Genomic DNA, 22,271 nt, shown 5'->3' on the forward strand with positions numbered 1-22,271 from the left:
TTTTTTGTTCCTTTTGGTCTGATTTTTCTTGCACAACATGACAAACGTGGAAATATGTTTTAAAAGATCACACATATTTAACTCATATCAGATTGCTTGCTGTCTTGAGAATGGGGAAGGAAAATTTGGCTCACAAAGTTTTACAAAAATGAATGCTGAAAACCATCTTTACATGTATTTGGAAAAATAAAATACTATTGAGAAAAAAAAGAGAATAAATCGAGATGGTTGTCATTGGTGAGAGGGTCCCCATGTCCCAAGGCTATCAAGTAAACCAGATTTAATTACACACTAATTCTAGAAATATTTACTGAGTCACAAGATAACATTAAGCGAGTAAGATTATGTGTAAATTGCAAAGCATCATGAAGATAATTTCTACCTTCAAGAAGTTTATCATGGCAAGGCATAGAAGAAAGGACAAGGATAGAGGCATCAGGTCTGGGTTCTAGCTCTGGTTCTGCCACTAACAGACTGTATGTGGGAGAACTTGAACAAGTTACTTACCTTTTTTGGGATTTAACTTCCACCCTCACTCCGGTCATATGAGAAGCTTGAACTCTTATGATCCTTAAGGTCTCTTCCTTCCTTGGCACTCTATGTGCCATCACACATGTGTATATAAAAGGTAAACAACTACATGAATTAAACTGATGATATAAAATATATCACAAGACAGTATTACATAAAATCCCAAACTGGGACTAGACTTGGCACCAGAGGGAAAAATTAGGAAATAGAGAAGAAAATTGCAAAGAGGCAAATTTGGCTTAATATGGGAGAAAACTTGCTAATAATTGGTTGTCAAAAAATAGAATATGCTACTTCATGAAGTAGCTCCTTTTCCCCTCAAATAGGGGCCTCAGATTAAGGCTGGATGACCTTTTATTAGGGGTGTTAAAGAGGTAATTCTTATTCAAAAATGGATTGGGCCAGATGGCCACCCTGAGGTCCCTTCCAAATCTCCAATTCTGTGATTTTATGAGTGATACAGATAATTAGTGCTGTAGGAACTCCCAAGAGGAAATGATTTCACTGGTCTAATAGTTATGAATGAATAGAATTTAGTGAAATTGACAAGTCTTCTAGGAGTAAGAAACATCTGGGGATGTTGAGTAGGGCATCCTGTCCCAAGCAGACAAAAGTAATAGAAGAAAAGGTAGGTTGGAGTTGGATCATGAAGAGCCTCGAATACCATGCTGAGGAGTTTGAATTTGTTCCTAAAACCAAGAAGGAATCATTAAAAAAATTTCAAAGAGAAGAATAGCATAATGCAAGTGCCATTTTAAAAAGACTAATGTGGCACTTTTTAAGGGATGGATTATAGAGGAATTATATTATTAGTCTAAGCAAGAGGTGACTTGCTGGGCTATAGATGTGAAGTATCTTGGGAAGAAAAGAAGAACAGGACTTGGTGATTGATATGGGGCAGGGAATTTTCAAGGGTTTTAGCTCAGCATGACTAGACTGGTAAAATCACCAACACAAATGGGGATGTCTGAGCAAGTTGCTGTTTGGCAGCAGAATGAATTCTGTTTTAGATAATGCCGCGTTTGAGGTAGATGACAGAAGTAGAAAGGTCCAGTAGGCAGATATGGCCAATTTCATTCCTTAGGGAAGGAGCTGACATTTCTACTCTACTTGGCCTAGAAATGTTTGTTGTTTTTCTTTCTTTCTTTTTCATTCTAGCTGTGAATCAGTGTGTGGGGCAGGAGGCAAAAGGCCGATGTTTGAACTTCAGCTCTGATGTTCACTAGCTGTAAAACCAAATGGCTCTCAATTTATACATCCATAAACTAAGGACAACATTTGCACTGTTATCGTCTAGGTTTTTTTCCTCTGTTGTTTTTGTTTGTTTGTTTTGTTTTGTGAGGAAAGTGCATTGAAAATTCTGAGAGTTTCATACATTGAGTCAGAGAAAATCAGAGTCATGCTCCAAAGAGCAGAGATTTCAAGCCAGAAGGGATCAAGCCCAACTCTTCATTTTAGAGATATGAAAACAGTCCCAGAGAGGATGAACATCCAAACTCACATAATTAATAAGTGGCAGAACCATCAAGATCACTTGTGAATCCTCTTAAACAAAGGGCAAGGTGAAATAAGTTTTTCTCTCTGAGAATTAATAGTGATTAAAGAGGGAAATAACATAACTCTTGCAGAAGGAACACTGGAAATAAGGTTAAGAAAATTTGTATTCTAATCCTGTCACTAAGTTCATCTATGACCTTGAGTAAGTAGGTTCTAAAATCTGACTCTCAGCTTCCTCTTCCTCTATTTTTTTCTATAAATTGGGATGATTTGACTTGATTTCTCAGGTCCTTTCCAGTTCCAGATTCTATGATTCTAAAAAAATAAGGGATAAAAATTATGTATTTCTATTACTCTAGGATCAGTAAAAAGAACATTTGATCATCAGTAGTGATTTTCGATTCTTTAGATGCATGCAATTCCTCTGTTTCAGGTCAAAGCCCTATATACAACTCTGACTTCCATAACCTCAGAAAGCACTAATGAAACTGGAGAAGGTTCAGAGAAGAGCAATTGAAATGACAATTTGAATTGAGGGGCCACCATGTAAGCATATCTGGAAAAGATGAATATTTTTCAATCTGGAAAGACAAAGAATTATGAGCACCACTCATCACATATATACCTATTGCTCTACTTGAACAGAGTAATTCATCTGGCCAGAGTTCATTCTTCTAACAAATCATAAAATCAAAGAATTTGGAGCTACAAGGGGCCTTAGATACCATCTAGTTTAACCTCCTCTTTTTAAAGCAAAGGTCAAATGACTGAATGAGGTCAAGTAGCTAGTAAGTAAAAGACCTACTTTTATTTCTCCAAAGGTTATTACCTGAGGTTTGAAGCTTAGCAGGCAAGATGGTTAAGCAGTCAAATACCCACTTTCAACAGTCACAATAAACTCTTCCTCCTTTGTCTGTCCTGAACTAGATTTTAACTGCTGAAATCCCCAGAAGGGTCATAGTTCTGAGATGAACATTGGGAGCTTCTTGTGGAGTTTAGAAATAAAGCTTTACTAGGAAGAAGGGCTTTGATGAAGCTTTAAGAAACTCAACAATGAAGCAATAGCCAGCAGCAGAGAAAGGCAGGTGACTTACATATTCATATTCACTATGTGGGCCATAGCAATGAACAAGTGAAGTTAAAAACCAGTTCTGGTTCTGTCAGATTCCAATTTTTTGCAGGTGGGGAGTGGTGGGGAAAGGGGGGAAGAACATGATCAAATCATTCCAAGAGGGATCCCTCTTCTTCTCTTATCGCTTCCTATCCTGAACACTAAGAAGTGGAGAATCACTTTGAGGTCATTTAGCCCAATCTTCTCATTTCACAAATAAGGAAATTGAAGACTGCAGACTTGCCCAAAGTCACACAACTCATTCAGAGTCCAGGATTTAATATGGGATCCCAAGTGACACTGGCAATGCTTCTGATCCTGATGATCTTTCTCCCTGTCCTTTATTTTTGTTTTAATTGACCTTTTTTGTCTAGATGTCAGGAAAGTGCACAGAAATAACAAGAGCTCACAGTTATATAGTATTTTCAAGTTAAGACAACAGCTCATTCATTCAGCAACCCCTTCCCCAATATAAACTCAAGGGTAAATATAGATAAGGCTGAGAGAAAGGTTTGACTGCCAATGGAATCCTCTACTCTGCTATTAGTTACATGTAGAAGCTGTGGGGAGAATTCAGGCTGAGATAATGGGACCCATTTATCATCTGGACATGAGAACTTAGGAAATATTGATTCCAATATATTTACAATAGCTACATGTGTCTGCTTCCACCTGGGGTGAGAGTAGAGGTTGGGATGATGGTCATGCTTTTGTAAAGATGATTTTTCTGTCATTCTAGGGTAGAAGAATAAGGACTGATAATAGAGAAGTATATTGTACAATAAGAAACAAAGTAGAAATTTTAAGACCAACTTTGAAAGAGGATCAATTCTATCTGTTTAATTTAGAAGTTATACAGGAGGAAAAATATTGGATATCACCAAAAATTGGGTTTTGAAGAGTCCTTAAAATATAGAATGTCAGAGTTGGAAAGGATTTTAAACTATAGAACATAAGATAAGTTATGACAAAAAAAAGTTGGTGGCAGGGCTAGATCTGGAATTGAGATCACCTACTCTTTCCATAACATAGTATTTAGTTCTTGTTTTCAGGTACTGCCAAGAACCTCTCTTTCCTTTTCCAGGGAGGCAGCTGTGTACGCTGCCCTTTGGGGTTGGAGAGGAGAAGCAGAAAGAGCCCTGCCAACTTCCTTAACCAAATTTAGTTCCCTCTCTTTAATTCATGAGCTAGTTCTGAATATAAAAATGAACAGAAAATGTGGTCAGTTTGTTAAAGACAAGGATTTTCATAGATGATGCTAAGGTAGAAAAGGTATTACATATTTCTCCATGGTATAATGATGGCCCTCTCATGAACAGGCAGAAAGTTGACTTTCCTCCTTCCTATTTTGAGCCATTCTGTTAATATACATAGTAAGTCTTTTAGCATTTTTTTATATGTAGGAAATGAATATATCCCATAGCTAACATAAAGTATACACCGAGATCTTGCTTATTCTCCTATACTAGGAAGACACAGACGTGAAACCCAACCTAAGCTTTAAGTAAATCATCCCTGCTGAATGGGATGGAAGTTTAATGAGCTTAAGAATGTGAGCAAAGGGAATCTAGTCCCCTTCTAATTAAAGGCCAGAATCCCCCAGGATTGAGCCTGATCCAGACCTTGTAAATGGGTCCAGAGTTGAGATAGACTCCTTAATGGAAAAAGAGTAGGTATAGTATCCTAGCCCCCCTGGGTCCAGCAGCTGGTGTTATGTTATTATGGGAAGATATTCAGGACTCCTCCGGTGGCTGGATGAATGAAGCAATGCTGGTTGGCAGAAAAACTAAGGAAGAGCATCTGGGGCTAAGGCTGATACATGCAGTGAGCTGGCCCCAGTAGTTACAGAATTTTTTTTTTTTATTTTGGTTTGAAATGGAAAGAAGCAGTTGCAAATGTCACTATGTGACAATTTCCTCTGATTTGAACTGTAATTACATGCAGGAAACATCCTATGCTTTTACAAAGCAACCTTTTAAAAAATGAATGTGAGAGGAACTACCTAAAAATCTAAACAAACATCTTGAAGGATCAACTAACAGTGTGTAATGGGGGGGGGACTGGATAATAAGGGCCCATTCCTGAGCAAAGACAATAGGTTCTACCTACTGCCAATCCAGGGGAGCCAGGTGACTATGATAATCCTGTGGCTACTTCTTGTCTGTTTACTGCATGGTGAAGAAAAGCTTTTTAATTGACTGCTGAGCTGAAACTAAGGGTACATATAAAAGACACTATCAGTCAGAATGAACTCTCTCTTCCTCGCAGGTGAATGAGGTAAGAATGGTAAGCCTATGGATAGGAAGTCAATTGCACTAGAGTACTATCTCTAAAATGTGATCCTCAATGCACGATATTCCCATTCCTTTGCCTCTTCTGCATTTGTTCTTCCTGGATTTGAATACATGTAAGCTCTTACTTTGTGAAATGTGAAAGATTGGAAAAGTCAATGAAGATCCAGAGTTTGACAGCAGTCTCTCCTTGACAGGAATCAGGACTGCTGTGAATTAACCTGACAGCAGAGCCATGATGTCCTTCAAACTAGGAAGTGATTCAATCCCTTGATTGTGCTTCATTTAGAATTAAACTTGGTGGGTGAATATTTATAGCTGCCATCTTATTTCTGAGGGGAGTGAGTGTGCTCTCTGTTCTGGGATATATGTTTATATTTCTGTTCCTGGTATAACCCTTTGTAAAAATCTGATGGTATTCATTGGTTATCTTAGATATTCAGGAAACAATGATGACTTAAATGAGATTAGCATGCTAATCATTGTTGATAATATTAGAGAGGATCTGCCAGAATGGGGGCTTAAGAGAGCAGGGAGGATTAAAAGAACCCCACAGTATCCTCATGGTTATTCCTAGAACTCCTGAGGGGGAGAAGCCAGTCAGGCTTTGGGAACTTGATCCTCTAGCATGTAGGGCAAGGAAGGGGATTGTTGAGAGAGTAAGTCCAAAATATCTCCTAGAAAAATGCTTTCAGGTAAATGAAAGACACTGCCTAAGTACAAATCAATCTGCTACCTCTGGGTCTCAATTTCTTACTCTGTAGGAGAGAAAGTAGTTAAAATTAGATGAACTCTCCTAGTTATGGCATTCCACATTCTATAGTCATTTCTAGTTCTGACATTCTCTATCCTATGTTTAGTTATCTTCAAGATATAACATTCTAAATTTTATGACCCAAAGGCCTTTCTGCCTTTGACATTCTATGTTCTGAACACCCTTCTAGCCTAATATATGATGTTTGGAGATTTCTCCTGGCTCAGACATTCTTTCTATGTTCCTTGGTGCCTCCTACCTCTGACAACTCTATGACATTTAATTCCATGTTTTGATCTATGGAATCAACCAATAAATTGATCAGTGCGCATTTACCAAATGCCTGCTATGATGCCAGATCCTGTGCTAGACCCTGGAGATGCAAGTATAAAGAGTGAAATCATTCCCGTTATCTTTAGCCAAAGGAATGTTACACATTTTCAGCATCGTTGGGAGCTAAGCAATATATCAGGAGTTCTTGACAACAGCAAGGGCCAACTAGCTTTACAATTCACGAATGGAATTGAGAAATATCGCACATGTGGAAAATGAAAAATTGCTAAAGCTGTAACCAAACTGATTTTTCATTAGATAATTAAATACTGCCAATATAAGAAAATTTTCAGAATTGAGGGTAAAGGCTAATCAAAGCTAAGACTCTAGGTCAAATTCTAAAATTGATGTCAAGCACAAAAAACACCCCACAACTCTAAACAGAAGTCATAGAATACTTAAGGGTTACCAAGAAGAATTTAGAATCTTGCTCTTTGCTTAACTAAGTAAATCTTACCAATAGTCCAGGGAACAGTGAGATGCCAATTCCAGGAACTCAGTGGTGATAACTGGTCCTATTTGTGACTGAATTCCAGGATGCCTCCAAAACAACATCCAGAGAAATAAATGTCTACTAGAAATCCAATGGAAAGGAAAGAGAACTGGGAAAATGCAAGCTTTTTAAAAAACCTGAAGGAAAAGACACCCCAAAGGATGCTTCCATACACTCTTTATAGGTTCTAGGGAGAATGTTGAAGGAATTGGCTTCCAGATCTCTGTTATCATATCATTTAAAAGACAAAAGATGATGGTAGCTTTTCAAGAAAATGGATAGCAACCAATTGGTATTCAGATAGATCTTATTGAAGAAGTGCACTTGAATCCCCAGGACATCCACTGTTTCTTGGGATATTATCAGGCACTATCAACACCTCAATCTTGGCTCTCCAGACTCAAAAACTCTTGTCATCTTTGATTCCACCCTTGTCTTCACTAGCTATATCCAATAATTTGCCACCTCCAGCCACTCGTGCCTCCTACAGTATCTCTAGCATCTGTATTTTTCTCTCTCCTTTCATTGCCACCCTTCTTATTTCTTTGCCAGCATTCTCTCCTCTCTTAAGTCATTCTTAACCCAATTGCCTAAATAACCCTCTCGACACATAGATCTGATCATGTCACTCTACTCAAAATCCTTCAATGGGTCCCTATGATTTGCATGGTAAAAGCCAATCAACATCTTTTTTCAGTGAACACAAGTGACCAGGAGAATAAAAATATGGAAGGTTGGAGAAAGAACAAATGGAAAATAAATTCTATTTTTGACATGCTAAAATCTTAGGATCTAGATTTATTTCATACTGTTCTTCATATAGTTTATGTTCTTGCAAAATGGAATACTCAGTGATTCTTGATTATTTCCCTCTCTGTCCTGCTTTTGTGCATTCTTGAGCTCTCATGTTTGAAATGCATTCTTTCCACATCTCAGTTGGTTGAAATCCTTTAAGGTTCAGATGAGCTACTTCTTCCTTCATAATCTTCTCCCTGCACTACATTCTGATGCCCATGAAAATGATCCTTTCCTCCTCAAATCTCCAGAGAACATTTTGTCTGGATCTCTCTTTATTTTTATCACATTCCACTTTGTATGTTACTTGTCTACATGTAATATTCCATTAATTATGCTTTTTGAGGCTGAATGCTGTTTTGTATCTTTGCATCCCTGGCATCTAATACCATGCTCTGTTCCAATACATGAATATAACAAGGACACTATTGGAAGCTTATCCCTAGGGTAGAATGAAATTCATCATGGAATTCTATATTTATATAGTCAATGGAGTAGCAATGTCTTAGTTGGATAAGAATGCTTCCCAACTACAACTATGCATGTGCTTCTACCACAAATTTGCCCTGACTGAGTTAAATAAAATCATCTAGAAGAGGGAGCTTCCAGTATGGCTATGCTATTTTCTATGTCCAAATAACACGAGCAAACTACTATCTAAGCCTTTCAATCATCATGACCAAGACTGGCCTTCTACAAGTTAGCCATATTTACAAACTCATGGCACCATTCATCCCTATACTGAACACTACTTCCTAACCTGATTTTGCCAAGTATATTCACACTACATAAGGAGAGAAGCCCCACAATTGCCTCTGGTTTTCTAGCATCTAATTGTAACTTAGGAACTTTTAAAAACTCTTCTATCCCCTTTGCTATTCCTGGTCAATTGGTTCCCTAGTCTTATCAATTTCTCTTCATTATATCTCTCACATCTTTCCTGTCCTTTCTATTCCCATTGTCACTACTCTATCATGGTCCCACATTATTGACTATTTGGCCAATTGCAACAGCTTTCCATCTAGCCTTTCAACATTTATTCCTTATCGCCTTCAAACCATGCTTCATAGTGCTGCCAGACTCATCTTTCATGTCATATCACTCTTGGTTCAAAACCTTCAATTCAACAAACAGCTATTAAGTACATATGATGTACTATCTTGTGCAAAGTACTGGGAATAGAAAGTTTAAAAATAAAATATTTCCTGGTCTCAAAAAAAGAAGAAAAAAAACAATTTCCATTTTACTGAGAGCATAGCAAACATAAGTAAACACAAAGGGAATAAATATAAAATACAAAAATAAATAAGAAAATACAAAGATATTTTGATAACAAAGGGAGAGATGGAGGGAAAGAGGGAGGAGGAAAAATAGACATAGGGAGAGAGACAGAGAAACATAAAGAGACAGAGATAGAGAGATGGAAAGAGTGCTAATAACTGGGGGAATCAGGAAAATCTTACAGAGCCCTGAAAAAAACTTAGGATTATAAGAGGTAAAAGTAAAAAGAGAGTATATTCTAGGATGAAGCAATAGTCTGTAAAGGCATGGAAACTGAGAATGAAATGCTAGATGGGAAGATGGACAGTAGGCCAGTTTGGAAAAACATAGAACTTACAAAGCAGAAAATGAAATTAAGACTGAAAGGGCAGGTGAGAGAAAAATTACAGAAGGCCTTAATTATCAGGAAACCAGGATACATGCACGCACACACACATACATGTACATACATATATGTACACAAACATGTATGTGGGTATGTATGTACTGAGGCAACATGAGCCACTGAAGATTTTTTTGAGAGAGAATTGGAGTTAAGTGACTTGCCCAGAGTCATACAGCTAGTAAGTGTTAAATGTCTGAGGTCAGATTTGAATTCGGTCCTCCTCACTCCAGGGCCAGTGCTCTATCCACTGTACCATCTAGCTTCTCTACCACTGAAGGTTTTTGAGACAGGAAATGACATGCTCAGATCTACAATGGAGGAAGATTATTTTGACATCTGTATGAAGGATAGATTGGAGTGGCAAGAGATTAGGAAAATCACTTAGGAAGTTAATGCAATAATATAGGAGAGAGGTTGATTCAATAATAAAGGCTTGCTAGTGGCCTTCTATATACTTCCTCCAAGCTCCTGAGCAAAAGGTGCACCCCATTTTTGAATTGGAGTGACTTCATGTGAGCTACAAGATGGAGTACTAGACATTTTCTCAGACACAAATAACCTCTCAAAAATGAAGCAATTTTTTTTTTTGTTTCCATGGTCTAAGACACCGCAAGTCTCCCCAAAAAGATAAAAAAATGTTCACTAATCTTGAACTCATTTAGCTTCTATCCCTCAGCTTCCCTGCAATAGGCATCAGGAATGCATTAGCAGACCATCACAAGCTGAGAACAGAACCTGCCACAATACTCTGATTTCCCCTTCTTCTTTTAAGTGCTATGCAGACCCCAGCTACAATCTGCAGAGATTTGCTCAGGCTTTTCAAGAGCAAAAAACCGTCCAGCAGCCACAGCCCTATAGTACTAGCACTACAAAGATCTAAATTGCTAGTGTTGGGTTAAAGACCTACGGAACAGGGGGAGTGAGACAAGATATTAGTATAAAAACACTTGTGTGTGTAAGGGGTAAAGGTGGAGGATACTATCTCATACTCCACTAAGCCCGGGGAAAAGTTTAGTACAGTATCCAGCTGGGTCCAGTGCTAACCCACAAAGTTCACTTGTGGCTGAGATTTAGGTTGGCAAACTGCTTTTCACAGCATGGAAAGAGGCTCAAGCACTTTGAGACTGAGTACCAAGGAAACCATTGTCAGAGCGGAAGGAGTCAGAAAGTGAGTGATAGGGGAAAATAAGTATGGGGTGGGCAGATGCTGAAATTACGCAACACTTGAGGAAGAAGAAACTCCTACCTTAAATACAAGCAAATAAATCAATAGGAAAAACATTAACAACAGAAGGAAATATGGCCTCCAGATCTAGTAATGAACTCAGTAACCTATGAATAGATACTCCAAAACAAATGAAATTATCTAACACTTGATGGGATAGAGATCCCTGTGAAATTTGAAAAGAGCATGAAACAACAATATGCTGTTCCTGAGTGGTTCAAATGTAAATTATGAGAGCAGAGTTTATGGCTACACAACAAAAATGATGAACAGAAGAGCATAATTGGAATATCCAATGGCAAGTCTCACTAAAGAAACAAAAGAAAGAACTATAGATGGGGCATGCACATACAGAAAAGGACAATCTAGAAGAAGAGAAACAGAAAATCACTAACATGAAAAGAAAACATGTTCATTATACAAGGAAAACATGTTTTAGAATGCATAGAAACAACCTAAAGATCATAGGTCTCCCATTAGAACACAACAAGATAGAAAATTTAACACCATAATGAAAGAAATGATGGAAGACAACTCTTCAGAACTTCTGAATATAGAAAACGAAATATCAATTGAAAGATTTCACAGATCATTTCCAGTAAAAGAAAAAAACAAAGGTTGCAAACTTCAGGACATATAATAGTTAAATTTAACAATACAATTCAGAAACAACAAGCTCTGCAAATCATCAGAAGAAAGACCTTCAAATACAAAGGAAAGGAAATTTAAATAATCCAAGACTATTCTGTACCCACTAGAAAAATTAAGAGATAATGGAATGATGTGTTCCAAAGAGCAATGAAGCTCAGGATGTAGTCTAGAGATACTTTTCCTACAAATCTAAGCTTAATCATACATATGTCCTGAAAAGGACAGATATTCAATAATAAAAAGGTGTTTGAAATGTTTTTAGAAAGAAAATCAGACTGTTTGCTTCTCAAACACCTCAAATAACAGAAATACAGGAAAAGTGAATAACTACAATAGCCAAGGACAGAAACAGCAAAAGAGTGACAGCAGAGACCAGTAAGAGACTTTTTCATAAGAGGTGAAGGTGGAAATCTATTAGAGATAAGTAAATGATAAAGTGCACCATGGATAGAACTTGGTGATACCATGCTATAGGTGAATTGATTTTTTTTTTTTTGTGAGACTACATTACATATGGGAGAGTTCATGAAATGAGAAAAAATAGAAAGGAGTATGTGATATACCAAAATCAAGGGCTAAAAATAAGAGAAAGGGGAATCAGTAAAGAGGGAAGGGAGAGAAAAATAGAGAGGCTTTAATTTGGTGGTGGAAAGGGATTTCATTGAAAAAAGTTCCCATGGATGAAGAAAGAGTCTGTGAAAAGAGATGGGGATAATGCATCTGTTTTTGATGCTTAAAAGATCTACTCATTTGTCATCAATAAAGAGGAAGTTGGAATTTCTAGGGGCAACTGGCACATGGGATAGTAAATAGCATGGGCTAAGGAATGAGATTTTCAGGCAAATGTCAGGATGGGGGGAGGAAATTGGAGGAGGGTACAAATCAGTGGTGGACTGCATCATCAAGGAACTGATGATAAGTGAAGTATATCATGGGGCAGTATTTTCTCTGATACCGGCAATAATTGACATTTATTCTGGAGTTCAGGCAAAATGAAAAAACGGAATTCATGGAGTAAGATTTGCAAGAGAGTGACCAAAACTTCCTAGAGAAGAAAACCTAGAATGGATACTTTGGAATCTTTGATTACATGAAAAATACACAGAAAAAAGAAAGACTAGATAAAGGGATCATAAATTAGATAATGAGGATCTATAGTAGACAAAAAGGATGGATAATTAAGCAAATGAGAGAAATCCATTTTGAAAAGGGGCAAAAATGAAATTAACAAAAAACTAATAAATAGGACTAATTGAAAAGCAGGAGAGGAAGAGGGAATCTATTTGACTAACAGAGAATAGAAAAAGGGGAGGGGAAGAATTAATTAGCCAGATAAAAGCAGGAAAGAAAAAGGATTAAACAAAACTCCAAAGGGAACAGGGTTATAAATGAGAAGAAAGAATCAAGGGTGAGGGGATGAGGGCCAATGGGAACAAGGCCACCTTACAGAAAGATAAAAGTAACTGAAGACAGTATTCATTAAAATATAACATAGCATAAAGAACTATAAGGTAGCAAAAGAAGGGGAAAATTATAACAAGACTGGCTCTTAGAGTCCCTCACTTCCTTAGGAGCACTGCTTGGGTGCCCCTTCCTACATAAGGTAAGTTGTTAGCCTCTCTCTTTCTCACAATTCTGTTGCTTTCCTTTCTGTAGAGAATTCCAGATTCTGAGCAGAGCTGAAAGGCTCTCAGCAAGCATGTGTGTAGGCAGCTGGGAAGCAGCCAGGAGATAAAGAGAGACTGAAGACTAAAGACAGAGAGGAAATGAGTGAGCTAAGAGACCAGGCTTTTGAGGAGATAGAAAAGCTTGAGATCAAAGGCACATGTAAAGAAGTTGGTCTTGGCAAGGAGAAGATTTATCAGATTCTAGAGCAGAGGAAGAAGAAAATGGAAGATGATGTGAAGGGATTTTGAGGTATAGAGTAGGGAAGAAAATGGTGTTCATGGAAAACGGTTTGGGAAAGCAGGGTCTTCAGCAAAGTAGCAGGGCTTTCTGCTGGGAGGGATGTGATGACCTATTCAAAACCACTGCCTTTCCAGACATTCAAAGCTTTCCATTAACTAGCACTATTTTACCTCTCCAGATTTATTTTGTACTCAACCCCCAGTACATCAGTCTCATATATCATTATTTCTCTTCTCCCCCAACCCTAAGATTTTGTACAGAACTAAGCTTTGCAACTTTCTTGATACATTTATGCAGTATCAGATACTATAGATAAATGTATATATGTCACAAGCCCCTCCTAAACTTTAAGATTCATGAAAATAGGAGATAAATCTTGACTAGATTATATTTTTCCTAATCTACTTAATACAGAACTATAAACAGCAGCCTTTTGATGGACACTTATTGATTTGAATATTTGCTTTTGAGTAGTGAAAAGGCAATTGTATTCAGAGTCGGAACACTGAGGACAAGTCCTGGCTCTTCTATTTGCAAACTCTGTGATTTGGGGTAAATCATATAATCAGTTTCCTTTTCTAGAAAACTGGAGTGGGGGTGTTGGGCTATATGGTCACCATGGTTCTTTCCTAATCTAAACTCAATGATCCATGAAAGTCACAGAATCACAGAATTATAGATTCTCAGTGTGGAAGTTATCTCAAGGGTCTATCTTGCACCTGAATAGAAATCTCTTCCATAGCATCCACCAACAGTGATTAGACTTACCTCACTATTGTTGATTTTGAACAATTTTTCAGTCATATTGTACTTTCTGAGACCTCACTTAAGGTTTTCTTGGCAAAGATACTGGCGTGGTTGGCCATTTCCTTCTCCAGTTCACTTTACAGATGAGGAAACTGAGGCAAACAAGTGATCTGCCCAGGTTCACACAATTAGGAAGGCTACTAATTTGAATGAATTTGAATTCAGATCTCCCTGACTCCAATCCTGATGCCCTATCTACTGTGCTACCTAGCTGCCCTTTTCACCCTTTAGAAATTTATCTTTCTCCCTTCTTTTCCTAGGTAAGACTTTTGGTGGTCAGAAAAAGAAAATGTAGCAATCCAAAGAATTCATGGGGGGGGGGGGCAATAACTGGCTTTGCCTTCTTGCCCTTCCTACCCCAAGTGTCTCCTTTTGGGGTACAACTAAATGGCACTTTCCTCAAATTCTAGAATACCACAAAGCATTTACATTAAATTCTCTATTGCTCATTCCTTCCTGTTTTAGCTCATCATTTGCTCATCTCTAGAAATATGATAAAAATAACTAGATTGTTCAATGCCATTTTCTTACATACAATAAGTTAGGTGTATATGGGGGTGGTGGGGGAAGAGTCACGTATAGATCTATTGCTCCTGTTTTCCTAGGATTTCAGTTTGTAACTTAATATGGTACAGAGGTTGTTTTTTACCCTCCTGGCATCTAAGCCTGGAGTTTTCTTAAATGCAAAAGAATAACAACAACAAAAAAAAATCTGCTTAATAACATTTACATGTAAATGGCTTATCTAGTCACTGCACTGACACTATCATTCCACCGAGGGAAAGGAGCATTGCTTCAGGAGTTTATACTAATATGATTTTGTTTCTACAGAGCACTGCCATGGCAACCAGGGGCCTCACGGCACCTCAGTCTCTCTCCCCTCCATTCACTCTTCCCCATTCCCTCATATAGAGCCGGCCTGAGAAGAGAGCAGGGTTATGGCTGCAGTAGCTCAACATTGCTCTCTGCATTCTAAAGACAAACATCAAAGCTTTGGGGACTGCCTATTTCATATTAGAGGATCATAAAATTTTACATCTGGAAAGGACTTAAGTGATCAACTAATGCAAACCCCTCATTTTACATGGAAAGAAACTAAGGCCCAGAAGTGAGATGACTTGTAAGCAAAGCCAGAAGCAGGGCCAAGATTCAGTCCAAGTCTTCTGACTCCAAGTCTGGTGTTCTTCATATCCAAGGTCCTAAAAATCATAGAGCCCTATACAGTGTTTTACTGCACTAAAGCTTATGGGACAATTTGTATGTACCAATTGCAGCCTTACCCCTTTCTTTTCTTGAATGTGTCACAGTTCAAATCTTAATTATTCTTCAAGGATCTGTTCTATCTTTTCAGGAAGCATCCCTGACTCCTCTAGCCCACAGTAGTGACTTTCTTTTCTGACCCCACATGATTCATTGTGTCATTTAATCTAATTTATTTATATATCATTTTATATCATTTTTGTGATTTTTATATAATACCTAGTATATGTAATTTTCCTGATTTAGATATAATTTTTCTCCCCTCTTGAGTTATCCAGACTAAGTGATTTAATTTCTCAGTCAGTAGGCATTTATCTCAGTGTCCTAGGCACTAAATCTTGGACCCTAAGTCTGAGGCATCCAGGCTTTGCAGGACGTAGAGTTCTGGGCCTAGAGTCAGAATGACAAGTTCCTCTCCATCCTAGGCAAGTCCCTTAACCTCTATCTAACACAGTTTCTTCAGCTGCAAATGGAGATAATAATAGTGCTTATCTCTCAGGATTATTCTAAGGACCAAATAAGAAAATATTTGCAATATTTGCTTAGCACAATACCTGCCATATAGTAGGCATTTACTAAATGCTTCTTTTCATTTCTCACTGGCTGTGAGAATTTCCTCATCCAGGAATTCCCTATATGAAGGAATCACTGGTTTATTCCTGGGACTTACCTCTTCCCATGTGTATCCAAAGTGGGTCCAGTGACCCACTGGAAGAAATGCTAGACTTGGCTCTAATCACAGCTTTCCCAATAACTCACTAGGTGACCTTGGTTGAGCAAGTGCCTTTACTCCTCTCTGAGTACCCCTCTCTGTCTAATGTAAAATTGGGAGGCTGGCTTAAATGATCTCCAAAGGCTCTTCCAAATCAAAGTTTATACCTAATGTTAGTTTGTTCTTAGGTGTGCACAGAGAATGGTGATGTGAATGCTGGAAGACCCTGCCTATACTCCATATATACCTATGGTTCCACTAACAAGATATTAGCTGTTTCAAGCAAAGCACAGGAAATAAATAATAATACAGCTGGTCATCTAGTCCAGTGGTATCAAACTCAAAAAGAAATTGGGCCATTGAAAGGTACACAAGGATCCCTACCAACTATATATTACCTTAGAAAACCACATATTAACAGTATCTGTGTTCTACTATATATATATATATATATATATTTGTCATTTCCCAATTGCAGTCTTTGGGAGTGTAATAGGTAGCAGGTTTGACATTTCTGATTTATCTGACCCCTCATTTCACAGATGAAGACATCAAGGTCCAAAGAGAAAAGATGACTTGGCCATGATCCTACTGCTAATAAGAAACTGGCATGGAACCCAGCTCTTTTCATGTCAAAGTCAATGTCCTTTCCACTGCACTACAGATGGAGCCTGATCTATGTCTCTTTTGCCCTCTTTATGTTGTCTAGCACAGAGTTAATCCAGTAGTAGGTGACCTTGATATCCTTTATAAACAAAATTATTTTTTAAAACGTCTGAAACCTAATATCTTTTTCTTTTATATCACCTTCATTTTCAAGTACATCCCTCTCCACTATCCAATGAACAAAAAATAAACAGAAGAAAAAAAAGCAGTTCAGCAGAACTAACCAACCGAAGAGAGAATGTGCAATGTTTTATACACAAAGTCTTCTTTGCAAAGAATGGAGGATGGTTCATTTTCTTCTCTTTTCTCCAGGGCCACTCTTGGTCCTTATAATAATATAATATTCACTTTAGTTTTGTGTTATTTCTATTTATAAATGTTCTGTTTGTCATTTAAAGCCCTTCATGAAAACTAGTCCCCTCCTTTCTAATCTTTTGATACCTTACTTTCTGATAGGAACTCTTTAATCCTGTCACACTGGCCTCTTGGCTTTTCCACAATCAAAATACTCTTATCTCTCTACTCTGGTCATTCTCTCTGGCTGTCCGCTGTGACTGGAACACTCTCCTTCTTGTGCTCCAACTACTGATCTTTCTGGCTTCAAGTCCTAATTAAAATCCTGCTTTCTTTCCAAACCTCTATTAATTCCAGTGTTTTCTCTCTGTTCATTATTTTGCTGTTATTTCCTATTTATCCTGTATATAGTTTGTTCCATAGACTGTATATGTTTATATACTTACACACATGCAATATAAAGTATACATTTATTTGCATATCATCTTCCCCCACTGAATCCTTTCAAGTCAAGAATTCTTTTGCCTCTTTTTGTAATTCCAGCGCCTGGCATATAGCAGGTGTTTAAAAAATATTGATTGATTATTGACAAATTCTGCAGATTACTAAAAAGATACTTTGACCACACTTAGGGTGTGGTTACCATAGATTCCTTAAAAATAAATCATGCCAGATTAACGACACTTCCTTTTTTGGCAAGATGATTTGAAGGGGGTAGACTAGAAAAATGCTGCCAACAAAGTTCACTTAAATTTCAGCAAAGTACTTGAGAAAGTCTTTCATTCCCTCCTTGTGTGTATGATGGAAAATTGTTTTGTTTTGGTTTTTTTTTTTGCTCCTTCCTTTTTAAATTTTTAAATAACTTTTTATTGACAGAACCCATGCCAGGGTAGTTTTTCACATTATCCCTTGCACTCACTTCTGTTCCAATTTTTCCCCTCCCTCCCTTCACCTCCTCCCCCAGATGGCAAGCAGTCCTGTATATGTTAAATATGTTGCAGTATATCCTAGATACAATATATGTGTGCAGAACTGAACAGTTCTCTTGTTGCACAGGAATTGGATTCAGAAGGTATAAATAACCCGGGAAGAAAAACAAAAATGCAGATAGTTCACATTCATTTCCCAGTGTTCTTTCTTTGGGTATAGCTGCTTCTGTCCATCATTTATCAATTGAAACTCAGTTAGGTCTCTTTGTCAAAGAAATCCATTTCCATCAGAATACATCCTTGTACAGTATCGTTGCTGAAGTATATAATGATCTCCTGGTTCTGCTCATTTCACTTAGCATCAGTTCATGTATGTCTGGCCTATCCTCTCTGTATATGATGGAAAATAGTAAGATAAATGGCAAAGTTTGGTAGATTTGGAATTGAGCAAATGACACCCAAAGAGTAGTGGGTGATTATTAGAATGTCTCATAGTTTTGTCCTTAGTACAGTTTTATTTAAAATCTTAATCATTGACTTAGATGAATGCATAGATATATTTACTGAAATTGTAGGTTATACTTATGTAAATGGGATATTTAATGTGCTAGAGAACAAAATCAAGATAAAATGATTGACACCTGAGAACAATTGGCCACGCTAATAAAATGAATTAAAATAGGAATAAATGTGAAACCTTGAACATGGATTTTTTTTTTAAAAATTAACCATATGAGTATGGGATGAAAAATATGTGGTCTGTTGTTTCCCTTCTAGGCCTCAGTTTCCCTTTTTGTAAAGTTAGGCAGGCTATCAGAAAGATAAGGGAAATTGAAATCATACATATGAGGATGAATTCAAGGAACTGGGGTAAAAATGAGGAATTAGGGGAGACATAATTGATGCATTTAAATATTTTAAGAATTTTAATATGAATGAAGGATTATTGTTTTGCTTGATCCTAGAGACCATAATTGCAAACAATGGATAGAAGTTATAGGGAAATCAATTATCTTAATAATTCAAAACTTTCTAATCATTAACCATTCAAAAAAAATTATTTTGCCTTGGGAGGTAGAGAGTTTCCTATCATTGGAAGTCTTCAAAGAGAGGCTGATTTGCCATTTGAGGATAAATAATATAGATTTGATTTTGTGAAGTTTAGAGGATATAGAACATCCTCTAAAGTTCCTTTCAACTTTATGGCTTTAATGCATGACAGAGGGGAAAAAAAGTATATTCTAAAATAGCAATTTTTAAAATATTTAGGTAATGGAGTAGAACCTCATTATAATGCTAGTGTCAGGGACCAAGAGTAACAGGAGCATTAATAGTTTACCATTTTGTAGTAAGTTAGCCACTCTATACCAAATTGGGGTATATGATTTTATGTAACTGATTCCATGGAATGGTGAGGTGATGTATAATGAGTTTTTATAGTTTTGACCTCTTCCCTCTATAAGAACTGCTAACAGTAAGAACATCATCTAATTTGTGATTTATACTGCTTTCTTCCTTAATTCCTTACTACCATCCCCAACAATCAAGACCCTACTGAACAGTGGCTGAGGACAAGAATGTGAAGGGGAAGCAAAGGTCATGGATAATTCATAAAGTAGACACTTATGCTTCAGAATAATCAATAATGAACTATATATTTATAGAAGTCTGTACATGTATTAAGATTTTCAAAAATGAAAAGAAAGATGTTGTATGAAGGACAGTGAAGAGGGGTGGGTTTGGGGATGGAACTGAAAAAGAGTTTTAGTTGTAACCAAGCATTTAGCTTGAAAAAGCACTGAAAAATATCAAGTCCTACAATTTTGGACCTAGGAGGGATCTTAGAGGCAATCTAGTTCCTCTGATTTTATAATGAAGGAAAATGAGACCCAGAGAGATACAAATGTCACCTAGTAAGTTACTGGTAGAATCAAAACTAACATCTATTTCTCCTGTTCCTAGTTCATTGCTATGTCTATCGTCATAGAATATTAAAGTTGGCAAGGACTTCAGAAGTCATTTAATCCCTCTCATACCTGAATAAGAAACCTTTCCATGGTAGATTTCAGAATCTTGGGAAGGGCCCTTTAAGATCCTTTATTTAACTGAAACCTGATCAAGAATCCACACTATACATATTCAGCACAGGATGAAAACTCCTTTCCCTCTGCTCCTCTCCCACTGAAAGGTAATCTGCTACTTTCCAAAGTAATCTATTCCACTTTGGGCCAGTTTTTGTTGTTGGAAAGTTTTTCTTTACGTAAAGCCTCCTTTTGCCTCTCTACAATGTTCAACCAATACTCTTAAGCAGAATGAGTCAAATCCCCATGTCAAATACTTGAAGGCAGTTATCATGTCATTCCTTCCCAGCCCATCCTTATCTCTGCCCCCACCATCTCCAAGACTTTGTTTCTCCAGTTTAAGTATTCCCCAGGTACATTTAAAACTCATATTCCATAGACATAGGGTCTTTATTAGCACTGATCACGGGCTAATTCCAGCCTGTCAATGTCTTTCCTAAATATTGTACCTGTAATGGACACAATATTCCAGAAGGGGTATGACCAGATGGGATTGTTACATCCTCTCTATTGGGAACTGTATGTCTATTAATATACCTTACAATTATGTTAGCTTTTTTGGCTGCCATATCATACAATTAACTTGGTTTGAGTTCAAATTTACTAACATCCCTAGATCTTTTTCATAAACTGTCTGTTATCTAGCTATAGCTTTCCTAGCCTGGACTTTTGAAGTTGATTTTTTGAACCCAAACATATAACTTACCATTTATCTCTATTACATTTTCTCATTACATGCAATCTAATGGCACTAACTTACTAATGACTATTTTGGGGGGCCTGGAGATTCGACTAATTCTCAATCTCCCTAATTCTATTATTATTTAGTCCAAATATTTCCATATACTCTCATATGACTTTGACCTGTTCTTGGCATAACCACACTTAGAAATCACTGATTCCTTTTATAAATGCTAGTTAATTTCTTTAATAATATATTCTAGAATTTTGCCAATATCAGACTCAGTATATAGACTTTAGTCTTTCATCATGCTTTTTGGAAAGTTCAATGACATTTGTCCTTCTTCCATCCCCTGGAACTCCATCTGCTCTCCATGATTTTTCAAAGGTCACCAACATTACATTGGGAATTATGTCTTCCAATTTTTTCATTTCCCTAAGACAGTGGTTGGCAAACTATGGCTTACAGGCCAAATCTGGCCCTCTACTTTTATATAGGCTGGGAACTAAAGGATAGTTTTTTACATTTAAAATAAAATTTTATTGTATTTTAAAATATAAAAACCATCTTTGGCTCACCAGCAGTACAAAAACAGTTGGTGAACCATGGGCTAGATTTAGCCCAAGAGTCATATTTCATTTGTTTACTGATCCCTGGCCTAGGGGTCAGTTCATAAGGGCTTGTTGACCTGGACTTAGTAAGAACAGCTGGCTGCCCTCCTATTATCTTGTCATTTACCTTGAGTTTCACTTACCTCTTACCTTTTTTGTCTTGTCCTTCCCATTTCAAAAATAGTTTTACTTGCCAGAGAAAAGAAGCAAAATGAGACTCAAATAGTTCTCCTTTTTCTCTGTTGCCTTTTATTATTTCCTTATCCCTACTAAGTAGTGATCCTGTCTTTCCTGTGGTCTTCTTTTAATTCCCAATTAATGCTCCTAGCATTTATCCTTAGTTACAGCTTATTTTGTACCTGGTACTATTTTTAGGATTGAATTTTATTTTTATTGATTGTTATCTTTAATTGCTTTGATCTTTCATTTTTTAAAAATTTTGATTGGGTTGGTGAAAGCTCCCTACGCATCCACAATGGTATTTTTAGAAAATTCTTCATTTTCTTCCTCATGAGAATCATTTGTTTTCTGAAGACACAACTCAATCTCCTTTATCATTATTATTTTGAATCATGCAAGAATAAATGTAGATTTAGGCAGGTAGGCTAGTTCATTAACCCAAATGACTTTAATCTTTCTATTTTTCTCTATTAGTTTCTGTTATTTCTCCTAGCTGGCTGACATTTAGGAGCTAATTCCATGTTTTTGTGATCATCCATTTATTCCACATGTTGCTTCCATTTCTTTTGCCAGTTTTCTACTCCTGATACAATTTTATATTTATAATATTTTTTAAAATTCAATTTTATTTTATTTTTTATTTCAATTGATGTCCTTCCACTATCAAAATAGCAAGAAAAACAAAGCCTGTTCAATGACATATAGACACGCAAAACAAATTATTTTCTTTTATTTCCTTTTTCAGATATGGCTGCTAAATCTGAAGAAATGGGTGACAAAGCCAGCTCACCTCT

At 37.0% G+C, this 22,271-nt stretch overlaps 1 protein-coding gene across 2 annotated transcripts in view; it reads right to left on the reverse strand.

The window, feature by feature from the left end:
- GSG1L (GSG1 like) overlaps positions 1-22,271 on the reverse strand; it is a 365,420-nt gene that overhangs the window by 22,566 nt on the left and 320,583 nt on the right. The window contains exon 6 of one of the 2 annotated variants that reach the window (XM_051988336.1): positions 508-597. The exons of the other annotated variant lie outside the window; for it this stretch is intronic. Within the exon in view, the coding sequence (XP_051844296.1) occupies positions 508-597 (90 nt within the window). The remainder of the gene's footprint in view (positions 1-507; positions 598-22,271) is intronic. 2 annotated transcript variants of the gene reach the window in all.

This window comes from Antechinus flavipes, chromosome 1 (genome assembly GCF_016432865.1).
Source record: "Antechinus flavipes isolate AdamAnt ecotype Samford, QLD, Australia chromosome 1, AdamAnt_v2, whole genome shotgun sequence".
NCBI lineage: Eukaryota > Metazoa > Chordata > Mammalia > Dasyuromorphia > Dasyuridae > Antechinus > Antechinus flavipes.